Consider the following 12,392-nt stretch of genomic DNA (forward strand, 5'->3'; position numbering starts at 1 on the left):
ACTCTCTGTTATCACTACCACATTTTGTGGGGCAGTTGCTTCTTTTCATCCACAGTGATATTCTATCGATTCCAGAGCTCTCAGCAATCAATGTGATTGTCTCTTGCCCTGGTCCAGATGAACCTCCTGAATCATTTATTGGAGTCAGGTTGGTCTTTACAGAAAAATCATTTATTTCATCATTTATTTAGATCTCCTACACTCCCTCCATGCTTTATCCTCTGTGCTTTTCAACCCATTGATTTTCCTAAATCTTTATGTGGATCCTTTAGATTCCAGCTCACATGAAAATGCTGTCACCGAGTTCCTATCAATGCAGTTTGTGTGGTTTAAACTGAGAGATGTACAGCTGGTACAGTGTGAGATGTCTTCTCACCAACAATGGGAGAGAACAGCCAGGACACACCAGCACCAACCTCATCAATGACTTAACACCAGGAAATGCTGCCAAAAACACAACTGGTGAGTTGATGCATGTGAACTCATAAATGCACATGTAAAAGAAAGGCTGCTGAAGAGGCTTTGTCTCATACATTCACAAACCTCTTCTCATTCCAGATCTTGTTGGATTTCCTTTAAAGGTCCAGTCTTGTCTGTTTAGTTTGCTCATCACTAGACATCAGAAACTTACTGTTTCAGGTACACAGAGATTGAGGTGCTGAGGATGCAGTGTGAAGTTGGAGGTGGGCGGGTAATTGACAGTCAGGGTGGGGGTGAGGATGGGGGAGGGCAGTTGGATGTGAGGCTGGGAGAGTACAGGGGGGTGGTTGCGTGTGAGGGTGGCTGGTGTTAGTGTGATGATGGTAGTGGAGTGGGGTGAGATTTACGTTGGGGGTGGTGCTGATAGGTGTTGGTGCAGTTTTGGGGTGTGAAGCCAGTATAATATTTCGGGTTTCTGTCACATTTAGGGTGGGTTGATGTTTGGGTAGTGTTGGAATTGTGGTGATGATTACAGTGTGATCATAGAATTATAGAAACCCTACAGTGCAGAAAGAGGCCCTTCGGCCCATCGAGTCTGCACCAACCACAATCCCACCCAGGCCCTACCCCCATATCCCAACACATTTACCCATTAATCCATCTAACCTACACATCTCAGGACACTAAGGGGCAATTTTAGCATGGCCAATCAACCTAACCCGCACATCTTCAACGCAGATAAATGTGTAGTCGTCCATTTTGGCAGAACCAACGGGATGAACGAGTACACTATCAAGGGCAGGAGTCTGAGTAGTGTTGAAGAGCAGAAGGATCTTGGGGTCCGGGTCCACAGGACTCTTAAATCGGCCTCGCAGGTGGAGGAGGTGGTCAAGAAGGCGTATGGTGTACTGGCCTTCATTAATCGAGGGATTGAGTTTAGGAGTCGGGAGGTAATGCTGCAACTTTATAAGACCCTTGTCAGGCCTCATTTAGAGTATTGTGCGCAGTTCTGGTCGCCTCACTATAGGAAAGATGTAGAAGCTATTGAGAGGGTACAGAGGAGATTTACAAGGATGTTGCCTGGACTGGGAGGCATGCCTTATGAAGTTAGGTTGAGGGAGCTGGGACTCCTCTCCCTGGAGAGACGAAGGTTGAGAGGCGACCTGATAGAAGTTTACAAAATGTTGAGAGGAATAGATAGGGTGGACTCTCAGAGGCTATTTCCCCAGGTTGAAATGGTTGCTACGAGAGGACACAGATTTAAGGTGCGGGGAGGGAGGTTCAGAAGTGATGTTAGGGGTAAGTTTTTCACTCAGAGGGTGGTGAGTGAATGGAATCGGCTGCCGTCAGTGGTGGTGGAGGCGAACTCGCTGGGGTCTTTTAAAAGACTTCTGGATGAGTATATGGGGTTTAATGAGATTGAGGGTTATAGATAGGTCTGTAGGTTGGTAGGTGTTGATGTGATCGGCACAACTCGTGGGCCAAAGGGCCTGTTTGTGCTGTAGTGTTCTATGTTCTATGTTCTATCTTTGGACTGTGGTAGGAAACCGGAGCACCCGGAGGAAACCCACGCAGACACAAGGAGAATGTGCAAACTCCACACAACAGTGACCCAAACCGGGAATCGAACGCAGGTCCCTGGAGCTGTGAAGCAGCAGTGCTAACCACTGTGCTACTGTGCCGCCCTGATGGGTTGGTTGTGTTGGAATGGGGCAAAGTGAGGTCGAGGGGGGGGAGCTCAGATTGAGCATGCTGGCATTCTGCTGGAGCATTGGCAGTGGTGGTGGTGGTGGCACTGGGTTAGGGTTCAGATACCGTGGGACATGTGAATTGAACTTAGAGGCATTGGCCATTATTTTCCAATCTTCCTTAGACTCCAGGTGATTGCCAAGGGACTGGAGAATTGTAAATATTCCACTCTTATTCAAAAGAGGATATAAAGATAAGCCGTGCAATTATGAACCAGGGAGTTTAACATTTGTATTGGGGAAGTTGCTAAAAACAAGAATTGGTTTCAAAATTAATAATACTTGGGAAAATGTATCTTAATTCAGGAAAAGCAATATGGATTTGTTCAGGGAAAATTGTGTTCAAATGACTTGCTTGAGTTGGCTGATGTGGCAACATGTTGATGAGGGTAATGCTGCTGATGTAAGAACATAAGAAATAGGAGCAGGAGTAGGCCATCTAGCCCTTCGAGCCTGCCCCGCCATTCAATAAGATCATGGCTGATCTGTCGTGGCTCTGTTCCACTTTCCCGCCCTCTCCCCATAACCCTTAATCCCCTCTCTTATCAAGAACCCATCAACCCGCTTCTTAAAAATATTTAGCGAGGCAGCCTCCACCACTTCAACGGGCAGAGAATTCCAGAGATTCACCACCCTTTGAGTGAAGAAGTTCCTCCTCAACTCTGTTCTAAACCGTCTCCCCTTTATCTTGAGGCTGTGCCCCCTAGTCCTACTGTCTTTTTTGAGCGGGAAGAGTCTCTCCACCTCTATCCTATCCATCCCATTCATCATCTTATACGTCTCAATGAGATCTCCCCTCATTCTTCTAAACTCTAACGAGTACAAGCCTAGTTTATTCAGCCTCTCCTCATAGCTCAACCCCCTCAACTCCGGTATCAGCCTAGTAAACCTCCTCTGCACTCCCTCCAAGGCCAAAATATCCTTGCGCAGGTGCGGCGCCCAAAACTGCACACAGTACTCCAGCTGCGGCCTCACCAATGCCCTATACAGCTGCAGCAAGACCTCCCTACTTTTGTATTCAATCCCCCTCGCTATGAAGGCCAGCATCCCATTCGCCTTCCTGACCACCTGCTGCACCTGCAAGCTGGGTTTTTGCGACTCATGCACAAGGACCCCGAGGTCCCTCTGCACCATCGTCGTGGCAATAAAGTGTCACACAGTAGACTTGTGAGCCAAGTTTGAATTCATAGAATAAAAGAAACAAGGGTGGTGAGAATCTGGAATAAACTGCCAGGGTAGTGAAGACTGGAAATCTTTAAGACAAAGGCCAAATACTCTGGAAGCTGGAATCTGAAACAACCTTGGATGAGCACTTGAAACATCATAACCTTCAGGGGTATGGGACAAGTTCTGGAAAATGAGATTAGTGTGACTTAGTGGTAGATGTTGTTGGTGCAGATTCGAAGGACAGACTACGCTGTATGATAATGACTCTATAATAGCAACATGATTAGAAAATTAACAATGACAGAAACAGTGATAGTGAACGGCAGTTTTTCAAACTGCAGAAAGGTTTATTGTGGAGTTTTCCAGGGATTAGTATTAGGATCCATGTTCTTTCTGCTGTAGATAATGATAACCTCGCCCTCAGTGTACACAGATTCATACAAATGACCCAAAACTGGGAACGATTGTGAACTCTGAGGAGGATTCCTTCAAAAGGACGGGTAAAGGTTGGTGGATTGGGTGGACAGATTGAATTTAATTTGGATATGACACATGATTCATTTTGTAGAAAGAACATAGACAATATAACTTTTAAAAAAATATTTCATGGGATGTTGATGTCACTGGTTAGACTAGTATCTATTGCCCATCCCTGGAGAAGGTGTTGGTGAGCTGCCTTCTTGAACTGCTGCAATCTATGTGGTGTAGATGCACTGTAAGAAGTCTCACAACACCAGATTAAAGCCCAACAGGTTGGACTTTAACCTAGTGTTGTGAGACTTCTTACTGTGTTCACTCCAGTTCAACACCGGCATCTCCACATCGTGTAGATACACCCACAGTGCTGCTAAGGAGAGAGTTCCAGAATTTTGACCAAATGATAGTGAAGGAACAGCCAATATAGTTCCAAATCAGGATAGTGTGAGGCTTGGAATGAACCTCTGAGTGTGATGTTTCCAGGTATTTACCGTAGGTTACAATTCCAAAAAGGGGTTGCAGGAGAAGATGGACCAATCACTGAGGCACGGTAATGAAGGTGGGAGGGAAGATTGAGAGAGTGATTCATAAAGCAATAAAGTATCCTAGGCTTTATTAATAGGGGCATAGATTACAAATTAAATGAAATGATGTTAAAACTGTATAAAACACTGATTCTTTCTCAAATAGAGTATTGTGTCCTGTTCTGGGCACCACATTTTAGGAAGGATGTGAAAGCATTGGAGAGAGTGTGGTAAAAACTCATGAGAATGGTTCCAGGGATGAGGAGCTTCAGTTATCTGACTAGATTAGAGAAATTGGGATTGTTCTTCTTGGAGATGAGGTGGTTGAAAGGAGATTTGATACAAGTGTTCAAAATCATGAGGGGTTTGGACAGAGCAGATAGGGAGAAATTGTTCCCTTTGGTGGAAGGGTAGAGGACACAGAATAAAGTGATTGGTAAATAAAGAAATAGAGATACTGGGAAAAGCTCGTGAATACCTTAAATGCATGTGTGGAAGGCACAGTCGGTCACACTTTCAAAAGTGAATTAGAACATTATGTGAACAGGAAGGATTTGCAAGATTAAAAGGGTAAGGTACCACATACACACTGGGTAAACTGTTTTTGCAGAGTGCTGACACAGACACAATGGGCCAAATAGTCTTCTGTGCTCTAACTATACTATGAATGTATTATGCCGCTTACCTTTCTTGCCCTCACAAGGTCATTGACCTTCTTCTGACACTGCATCCAGGCGCATCGTCCCACATTCCTGTTCCCGATGTCTTCCGCAGTTTCTAACTATGCTTTAAGAGAGGCTTCTTCCTGCTGTTAGCAGGGAACTGAATCCTCTTGGGGATCCATACTCACTGCAACATCAACATTGGGAGGCACCATTGAACTAAAGTGCTGCCTTGCAACACTAAGAGTTCATTGCTGCAGCCTGTTTGAACATCTACACCGTGCTTCAAAACCCACATGAAATAGTTCCACTTAAATCAACCCACACATTCCAGTTGGCTGGAAAACCGCAATGATAGTTGCTTTCACCATGGCTAAGTTAAAAGCTCAGTTCTGATAGGGCATTCGGTTTAATTGTCGAATCACTATAATGTAGAAGGACGTTGTTCAGCCCATTGAGTCTTCACTGACTCTCCAAACAAGCATCCCACCAGCTAGCCCAACTGTGCTAGGGTTTATCTTCCATACAAGCAATATTCTAGTCCTAATTAAGTTATTTCCCAAATCCCTTAACTTTCCATGTTGTCCATTCGACCAAATGAATGTGAAACTAATATTGGATAACACATAGCATTGCTACCCACAGCACCAGGGGCCCAGATGCAATTCCAGCCTTGGATGACTGACTGTGTGGAGTTTGCACATTCTCTCTATGTCTGGGTGGGTTTCCTCCAGGTACTCCAGTTTCCTCCCACTCGGGCTAGGTGGATTGGATATGATAAATTGGCCCTTAGTATCCCAAGTTGTGTCAGTAAGGTGGGTTTGGGGGATTGGGCAGGGGGTGTGTGGGCCTGGGTAAGATGCTGAGTCGATGCAAAAGCTAATCTATCTAATTTACACATCTTTGGACTGAGGGAGGAAGCCAGAGCACCCGGAGGAAACTCACACAGATACAGGGAGAATGTGCAAATTCCGCAGATAGTCACCCAAGGCTGGAATTGAACCAGGATCCCAGAAGCTGTGAGACAACACTGCTAACCACAGTGCCACTGTGGTGCCATTGTATCCAGTAACTCTGTTCCTGTCAGAAGCTCAACTGTATTTGAATTGATTGTAAATTTTTAAAAAGTGTGCATCATTTCAAAAAGGATTTTTCATGCACCACGCATTAAGATTCTGCTCCAGCCTCCTTATTGGTCAGGAGCACTGTATCCTCTCAGCATTCCTGCTCCGCCATGGACAAGTCAGCCCCTTTAAATTACTGCACGTATGCCAACAATTTAAAAGGGCCCATGCACTTGAGTAAACCACCCGTGCACTCTGTAAACACTTAGAGAGATTGTTGGTCGAGGGTCATGTTAGAGAAATGATATAGGCAGTGACTGAATAAATAAATGGAACACCAAGACAATGGTTTCCATGCTAAAACCTGACAAAGTTGATTGCGACCATACAGAGCAAAACATACAGGCTTAAAACCAACAGCAACAGTTATGCAAACAATAGACAGTGTGCAAAAGGAGAAATTAAAAATACATATCAGTGTTTAAAGTAATTGATCCTTGACATAATCATTGTTTCTGTTGTGTATATGGTTTCTGTCCCTTTAAGACAGTAGAGGAGAAGTGAGTGACCCGACTTGAGGGACCAATGGAAACTGAGAGGGAGTGATCACCCCAGAAGGTGGAGTCCTTTCTCACGCGGAAATCATCGAGAAGCCATGTAGTAAGCAGGGAAGTACTGGAGCTCTGCTGCAGGGCAGCCTAGAGCTGCAAATTCCCGTACAGACTTCCACTTATCAATAAATACCTTTTGTTCCTAACAAAGTTTGAAATCTCTTGACGACGTGAGAAAATCACAATTTAACAGTTTCAGAATGATTGGTGGTGCCTTTAAACTTGTGTAATTTAAAAGGCGAAGTTACTACAATATGCCCCCTGTCACAATAATAAGTGTCTGAAAAACTTAAAGGGACCACAGTTCAAATTTATTGGTAACGGAGTCCTATTTTGATACAGTTTGAAGGCTTCAGTTTTATCTGTTAAACTGTGAAGTTACTGCAGCTGTCAAAAAGATAGACTGAATTTCTGACTGCAGCAGTGCCAGTGTCTGCAACTTCCTTCTTCCCTTCAATGTCTCTCAACCTGTGGCATTTTTAAACTTACAGGTGTAAAATCCTAAAAGTAACAAAGGAACAGATTAACATTCAGTCTTTTCACTCAACAAAACGGTAAAAGTTAAAACATTTAAAATCTTATTGACCTTCAAATAAATGCTTTGAAATCTCAAGGGGAATGTGGTTTGCTTTTAATTGTCAATCTGTCAGTAAACTGAAATTGTGAATTAGTTTCATCTCAGACTTCAGGGCTAAGTAAGCTTTTCAATTGTGAGAATTAAATCTTCAATGGTGTGACGCTAAAATGTCAGCAATAAACAGAAATGCACCTTATTCTCCATGCGTCTCCATCCAACACAGGCCAGGATAAGGGAAATCAGGCAAAGCAAGATCGCAATTAACAGGAAGACATAAGGAATGTAAGTCACCACATTCACTGTATAAAGTGCCGCCCTCAGCTTGGCTGCTGATTTGTCATCTATTACAGCGTTCTGTTAGATAAATAGGAGAAAAACATAACACAAGATCACTCAAGACTTTCTTCCACTTATAGCAAACATCAGCCTGGCTTACTATAATTTCCAGTTTATACTTCAAGTTCTCCATCAAGGCCTGGCTGGATCTAAAATCTTGACCATGTCATTTGAAATACCACAATCCATTGCGATTATGGACTGTCCAATATGAAGTTATGATGTGGGAATGCCGGCATTGGACTGGCTTTATATGCTCTGTCTGAGGCCAGAACTCTCCATTCACCTGACAAAGAGGCAGTCACCTCGAAAGCTTGTGAGTATTATCAAATAAATCGGTTGGACTAAAACCTGGTGTTGTCAGATTTTTTACTCAATATGAAGTTATCCCATTATGCTCTTTACACGAACGTGAATGAGTTTTCTTCACTCAGAGGTTGTTGGCTTGGTGATATACTTTGTCTCAAGAGGCCCCTCCAAAATACCTTAAGATATTTTATTCTGATGTGGATAAGTATAGAATAGAATCCCTACAATGCAGAAGGAGGCCATTTGGCTCATTGAGTCTGTATCAACTCTCTGACAGAGCATCTCACCCAGATCCACCTCTCCATCCTATTCCTATGCATTTAACCCTGCCAATCTCTCTAATCACCACATCTTGGGATACTAAGGGGCAATTTAGCATGGCTAATATTTCTAACCTGCACATCTTTGGACAGTGGGACGAAACCGGAGCACCCAGAGGAAACTCGTGCAGACATGGGGAGAACGTGCAAACTCCATACAGTCACCCAAGGTCGAAATTGAACCTGGGTCCCTCACACCGTGAGACAGCAGCACTAACCAGTGCTACTTAAAAAATATACATTGTTATTATTGTGAATCTTTGGAGTCCTCTGTCTCTGAGTGTATTCAAGGCAGCGATTGATCAAGGGATATGGGGAATGGTGTTGAAAGATGTAGCTGAGTTCAAAGATTGGCCATGATGTAACTGCATAGTGGAGCAGACTCAAGGAGCCAAATGGTCCACTTATGTTTTTAAATTCCCTAATTGCTGGAGATATTTTGCCTTTCATTGTGCACAACATATATGATACCTCACAGCACCGGGACCTTAGTTCAATTTTTAAAAATTCATTCCTGAGATGTGGATGTTAATGGCTAGGTCAGCATTTAGTGCCCGTCCCTAGTTGCCTTTGAAAAGGTGGTGGTGAGCTGCCTTCTTGAACCGCTGCAGTCTCTGGAATGTAGGTGCACCCACAGTGTTGTTAGGGAGGGAGTTCCACAACTGTGACCCAGTGACAGCAAAGTCATTATATTTCCAAGTTAAGATGGTGAGGGGGAACCTCCAGGTGGTGGTGGTCCCATAAATGTGCTGCTCCTGTCCTTCTAGATGGTTGTTGTTGGAAGGTGTTGCCTAAGGAACCAGTGAATTCCTGCAGCGCATCTTGTAAATGGCTGTTACTGTTTGTTGGTGGTGGAGGGATTGAAGATTTGTGTAAGAGGTAGCAATCAAACGGGCTACTTTGTCCTGGATGGTGTCAAGCTTCCTGAGTATTGTCGGAACTGCATTGATCCAGGCAAGCGGAGAATATTCCATCACACTTGTTCTGATTTAATAAAACTGCTCACAAACTGTAACCAAATTGACACCCACACTCAGAGAGAATTGAATTGAATAGTTAACATGGGAATTAGAAATCAAAGATGTCACATTTGTGCAATACTAATATGCTGAATTTGAAAAAAAAAATCATGTACATACCTCACTTAAAAAGAGAACTGGTAAAACCATTGTCCTCATTTGACCAGTTTGGCTATAAAAAGAAATATATTGAAAAATGTGTTAGAACACCTGTTGTTAGATTTTTTGTGACAATCTGTTGCATGTAAGAAATTTTATATTCATTTACAAATTGGGAATCAGCAACACGTTTTCTAAATTTGCCAATGAGGGATAGTTCATACTGAAGGGAACTGTAACAAAACATAAGAACTTGCTGAATAGGCATATGTTTGGCGAGTGAATTTGAACATTGATAAACGTGAGTTATTGGGCCATAATTTCCTCGGAGTAGCAACCAGCATCAATCGCCACTCTGCACCCACTTACCTTTGTGGTTTTTCTTCTGTGCCTGCCTCACCCAACATTCAGACTCAGGCTGGGCATGATCTGGGTAGCACAGTGTGTCCCCGGGCCCAGCATCACAGTCCAGCTCCAGTGATGAAGGACTTGTCCCCTGCTTTACAGCACCATCTGCTGCAAATCAGGTAAATTATATGTCCCAGAGAAACTGGTGGGCCAGGGACAAAGTAAGTGGATAGGATTTAGGGTATAAGCAATTAAAAGTTGGCAAGCTGGACCCAAGGTCAGGAATGGGGGGGTGGGGTAAGGATTCATGGTCAGGTGGGATCACGTGGCGGGGAGGTGAAATTGGAGGCCATAGGAGGGGAAATTTGTTAGTGTAGGGGGGCTGGTAGGAGTTGGAGGTCAGTGGAGGGGAAGGTGGGGTCGGAGGTTGGTGAGGTGGGGATTCGGAGGTCAGTTTTAAAGGGCTTCAGATCTCAGCAGAGAGTAGTCAGAGGGTTGGAGTTTTGGTGAGGATGGGTGTCTAGGCCTCCAGGGGAGGAGTTCACATGTGGATGGGTGAAATCCCAGCAGGTTTGAGGATGGGGAATACCATGGGGATTGATTAGTTGAGCAGTGGGGGAATGGAGTGAAGATTAGTCCGACTGTTACACTAATTATGCAGAAGCTAGAAGGGATTTTAATCTCAACTTTTTCTGGGTAGCTTGTCAGGCCCCACTTGGAGTACTGTGTGCAGTTCTGGTCGCCTCACTATAGGAAGGACGTGGAAGCTATTGAAAGGGTGCAGAGGAGATTTACAAGGATGTTGCCTGGATTGGGAGGCATGCCTTATGAAGATAGGTTGAGGGAGCTGGGACTCTTCTCCCTGGAGAGACGTAGGTTGAGAGGCGACCTGATAGAGGTTTATAAGATGTTGAGAGGAATAGATAGGGTGGATTCTCGGAGGCTTTTTCCCAGGGCTGAAATGGTCACTACAAGAGGACACAGATTTAAGGTGCAGGGAAGCAAGTACAGAGGAGATGTTAGGGGTAAGTTTTTCACTCAGAGGGTGGTGAGTGAATGGAATTGGCTGCCGTCGGTGGTGGTGGAGGCGAACTCGCTGGGGTCTTTTAAAAGACTTCTGGATGAGTATATGGGATCTAATGGGATTGGGGGTTATAGATAGGTCTATGGCTTAGTAGGTACAGAAGTGATCGGCGCAACTAGTGGGCCGAAGGGCCTGTTTGTGCTGCAGTGTTCTATGTTCTATTGGTGTAAATCTGTCAGAACATCTGACACTTGTGATTTAAATCTCTTCGTTCCGATGGCTCGCAGCACCAGACAATTGCCCAGGGTAAGTTTGAGCTTCTGGGCAATTGCTGTGCAAATGCTCACTGTGAAGGTCTGAGAGAGATTCCCCAACACATCTTTGTGGAATTCCTCCCACCCCTCTCAATGTGACACAGCTTGAAAGTCACTTAATATATTTTAGGAAAGGAAATAATGACATCACTGACTGCTTGGAAAATAAGACTCTAGATGAGGTAGAGGAACAGAACATCACAAATATCCATACACAAGTTATAAAAAGTTGAAATGTGGATAAGGCCAATAAAAACAAACAAAGCCTGACAATGATAGAATTGAAATGTAGAGTTATTATTCCAAGTTGGTTAGCTTTTTTTATTCATTCATGAGACATAGGCGTCTCTGCCTGGCCTGCATTTATTGCCCATCCCTAGTTACCCAAGGCAGTTGAGAGTCAACAACAAATGAGGCTCTGGAGTCACATGCAGGCCAAACTAGGTAAGGATGGTAGATTTCCTTCCCAAAAGGGCATTTGTGAACCAGATGGGTTTTTTGACAATGTTTCATGGTCATCTGTAGATTCTCATTCCAGATTTATTTTTTACTGAATTCAAATTCCACCATCTGCTGAGGCAGGAGTCCAATTCGGGTTCCCAGAACATTTGCTGAGTTTCTGGATTAATAGTCTAGCAATAATACCACTAGGCCATCATCTCCCCTATAGTTCACACCTGGACGATTGGGTACAGTTTTGGTCATCATTTTATAAAGAGGAAATGGAGATAATAGCAGAAATCAATGAGAGATTCCTGAGGAAATGTCTATACCCAGTGAATTTGGAACTAGTACTACAGGGAATGACTGGAAGGAGAAAGATGTTTCTGTCGTACTTCTCACAACCACTGGATGTTTCAGAATACTTTACAGCCAACGACTATTAGCTTGAAGTGTAGTCACTGCTGTAATGTAGCAAACTTGGTGTGAGCTCAGCAAAGTCCCACTAACAGTAACGTGACCATGAACCAGATTTATTTGTGATGCTGACTAAGAGATAAATCTTGGCCAGGACAGACAGGGGACGCACAGCCTTCCTCATCTCTGAAATAGTGCCACAGGATCTTTTATATCCACCTGAGCAGGCAGAGAGAGCTTCAATTTAAAAACTTGTCTGAAAGACAGCATCGCTGACTATGCAGTGCTCCCCCAGTAATGCACCAGAGTGTTAGCCTTGATTTTTCTACCCAAACCCTGGAAGTTGGAACTGTTGTGATTCAGAGGTGAATGCGCCACGAACCAAGCCATGGTTTGCACACAATCTGAAGCAATTTGTACAGATATATTTAAGGGGAGGCTAGATAAGTGTATTAGGGCAAAGGGGCTAAAGGGTTAGGCTGCTAGAGTTAGAGGGAGAGAGGAGGCCTTTCGTA

The 12,392-nt window shown here is 44.0% G+C and overlaps 1 protein-coding gene across 1 annotated transcript in view; it reads right to left on the reverse strand.

Annotated features, from left to right (window-relative positions):
• Positions 1 to 6,831: 6,831 nt before the first annotated feature.
• The window catches only part of LOC145353386 (lysosome membrane protein 2-like), a 41,401-nt gene continuing 35,840 nt past the window's right edge, over positions 6,832 to 12,392 (reverse strand). The window contains exons 10-12 of the mRNA XM_080204113.1: positions 9,355 to 9,406; positions 7,443 to 7,604; positions 6,832 to 7,174 (exon numbers count right to left, since the gene is read on the reverse strand). Coding sequence (XP_080060239.1) covers positions 7,127 to 7,174; positions 7,443 to 7,604; positions 9,355 to 9,406 — 262 coding nt within the window. The 3' untranslated portion in view covers positions 6,832 to 7,126. The remainder of the gene's footprint in view (positions 7,175 to 7,442; positions 7,605 to 9,354; positions 9,407 to 12,392) is intronic.

Source organism: Carcharhinus amblyrhynchos, chromosome 15 (genome assembly GCF_965287045.1).
Source record: "Carcharhinus amblyrhynchos chromosome 15, sCarAmb.v2.hapA, whole genome shotgun sequence".
Taxonomy (NCBI): Eukaryota; Metazoa; Chordata; class Chondrichthyes; order Carcharhiniformes; family Carcharhinidae; genus Carcharhinus; species Carcharhinus amblyrhynchos.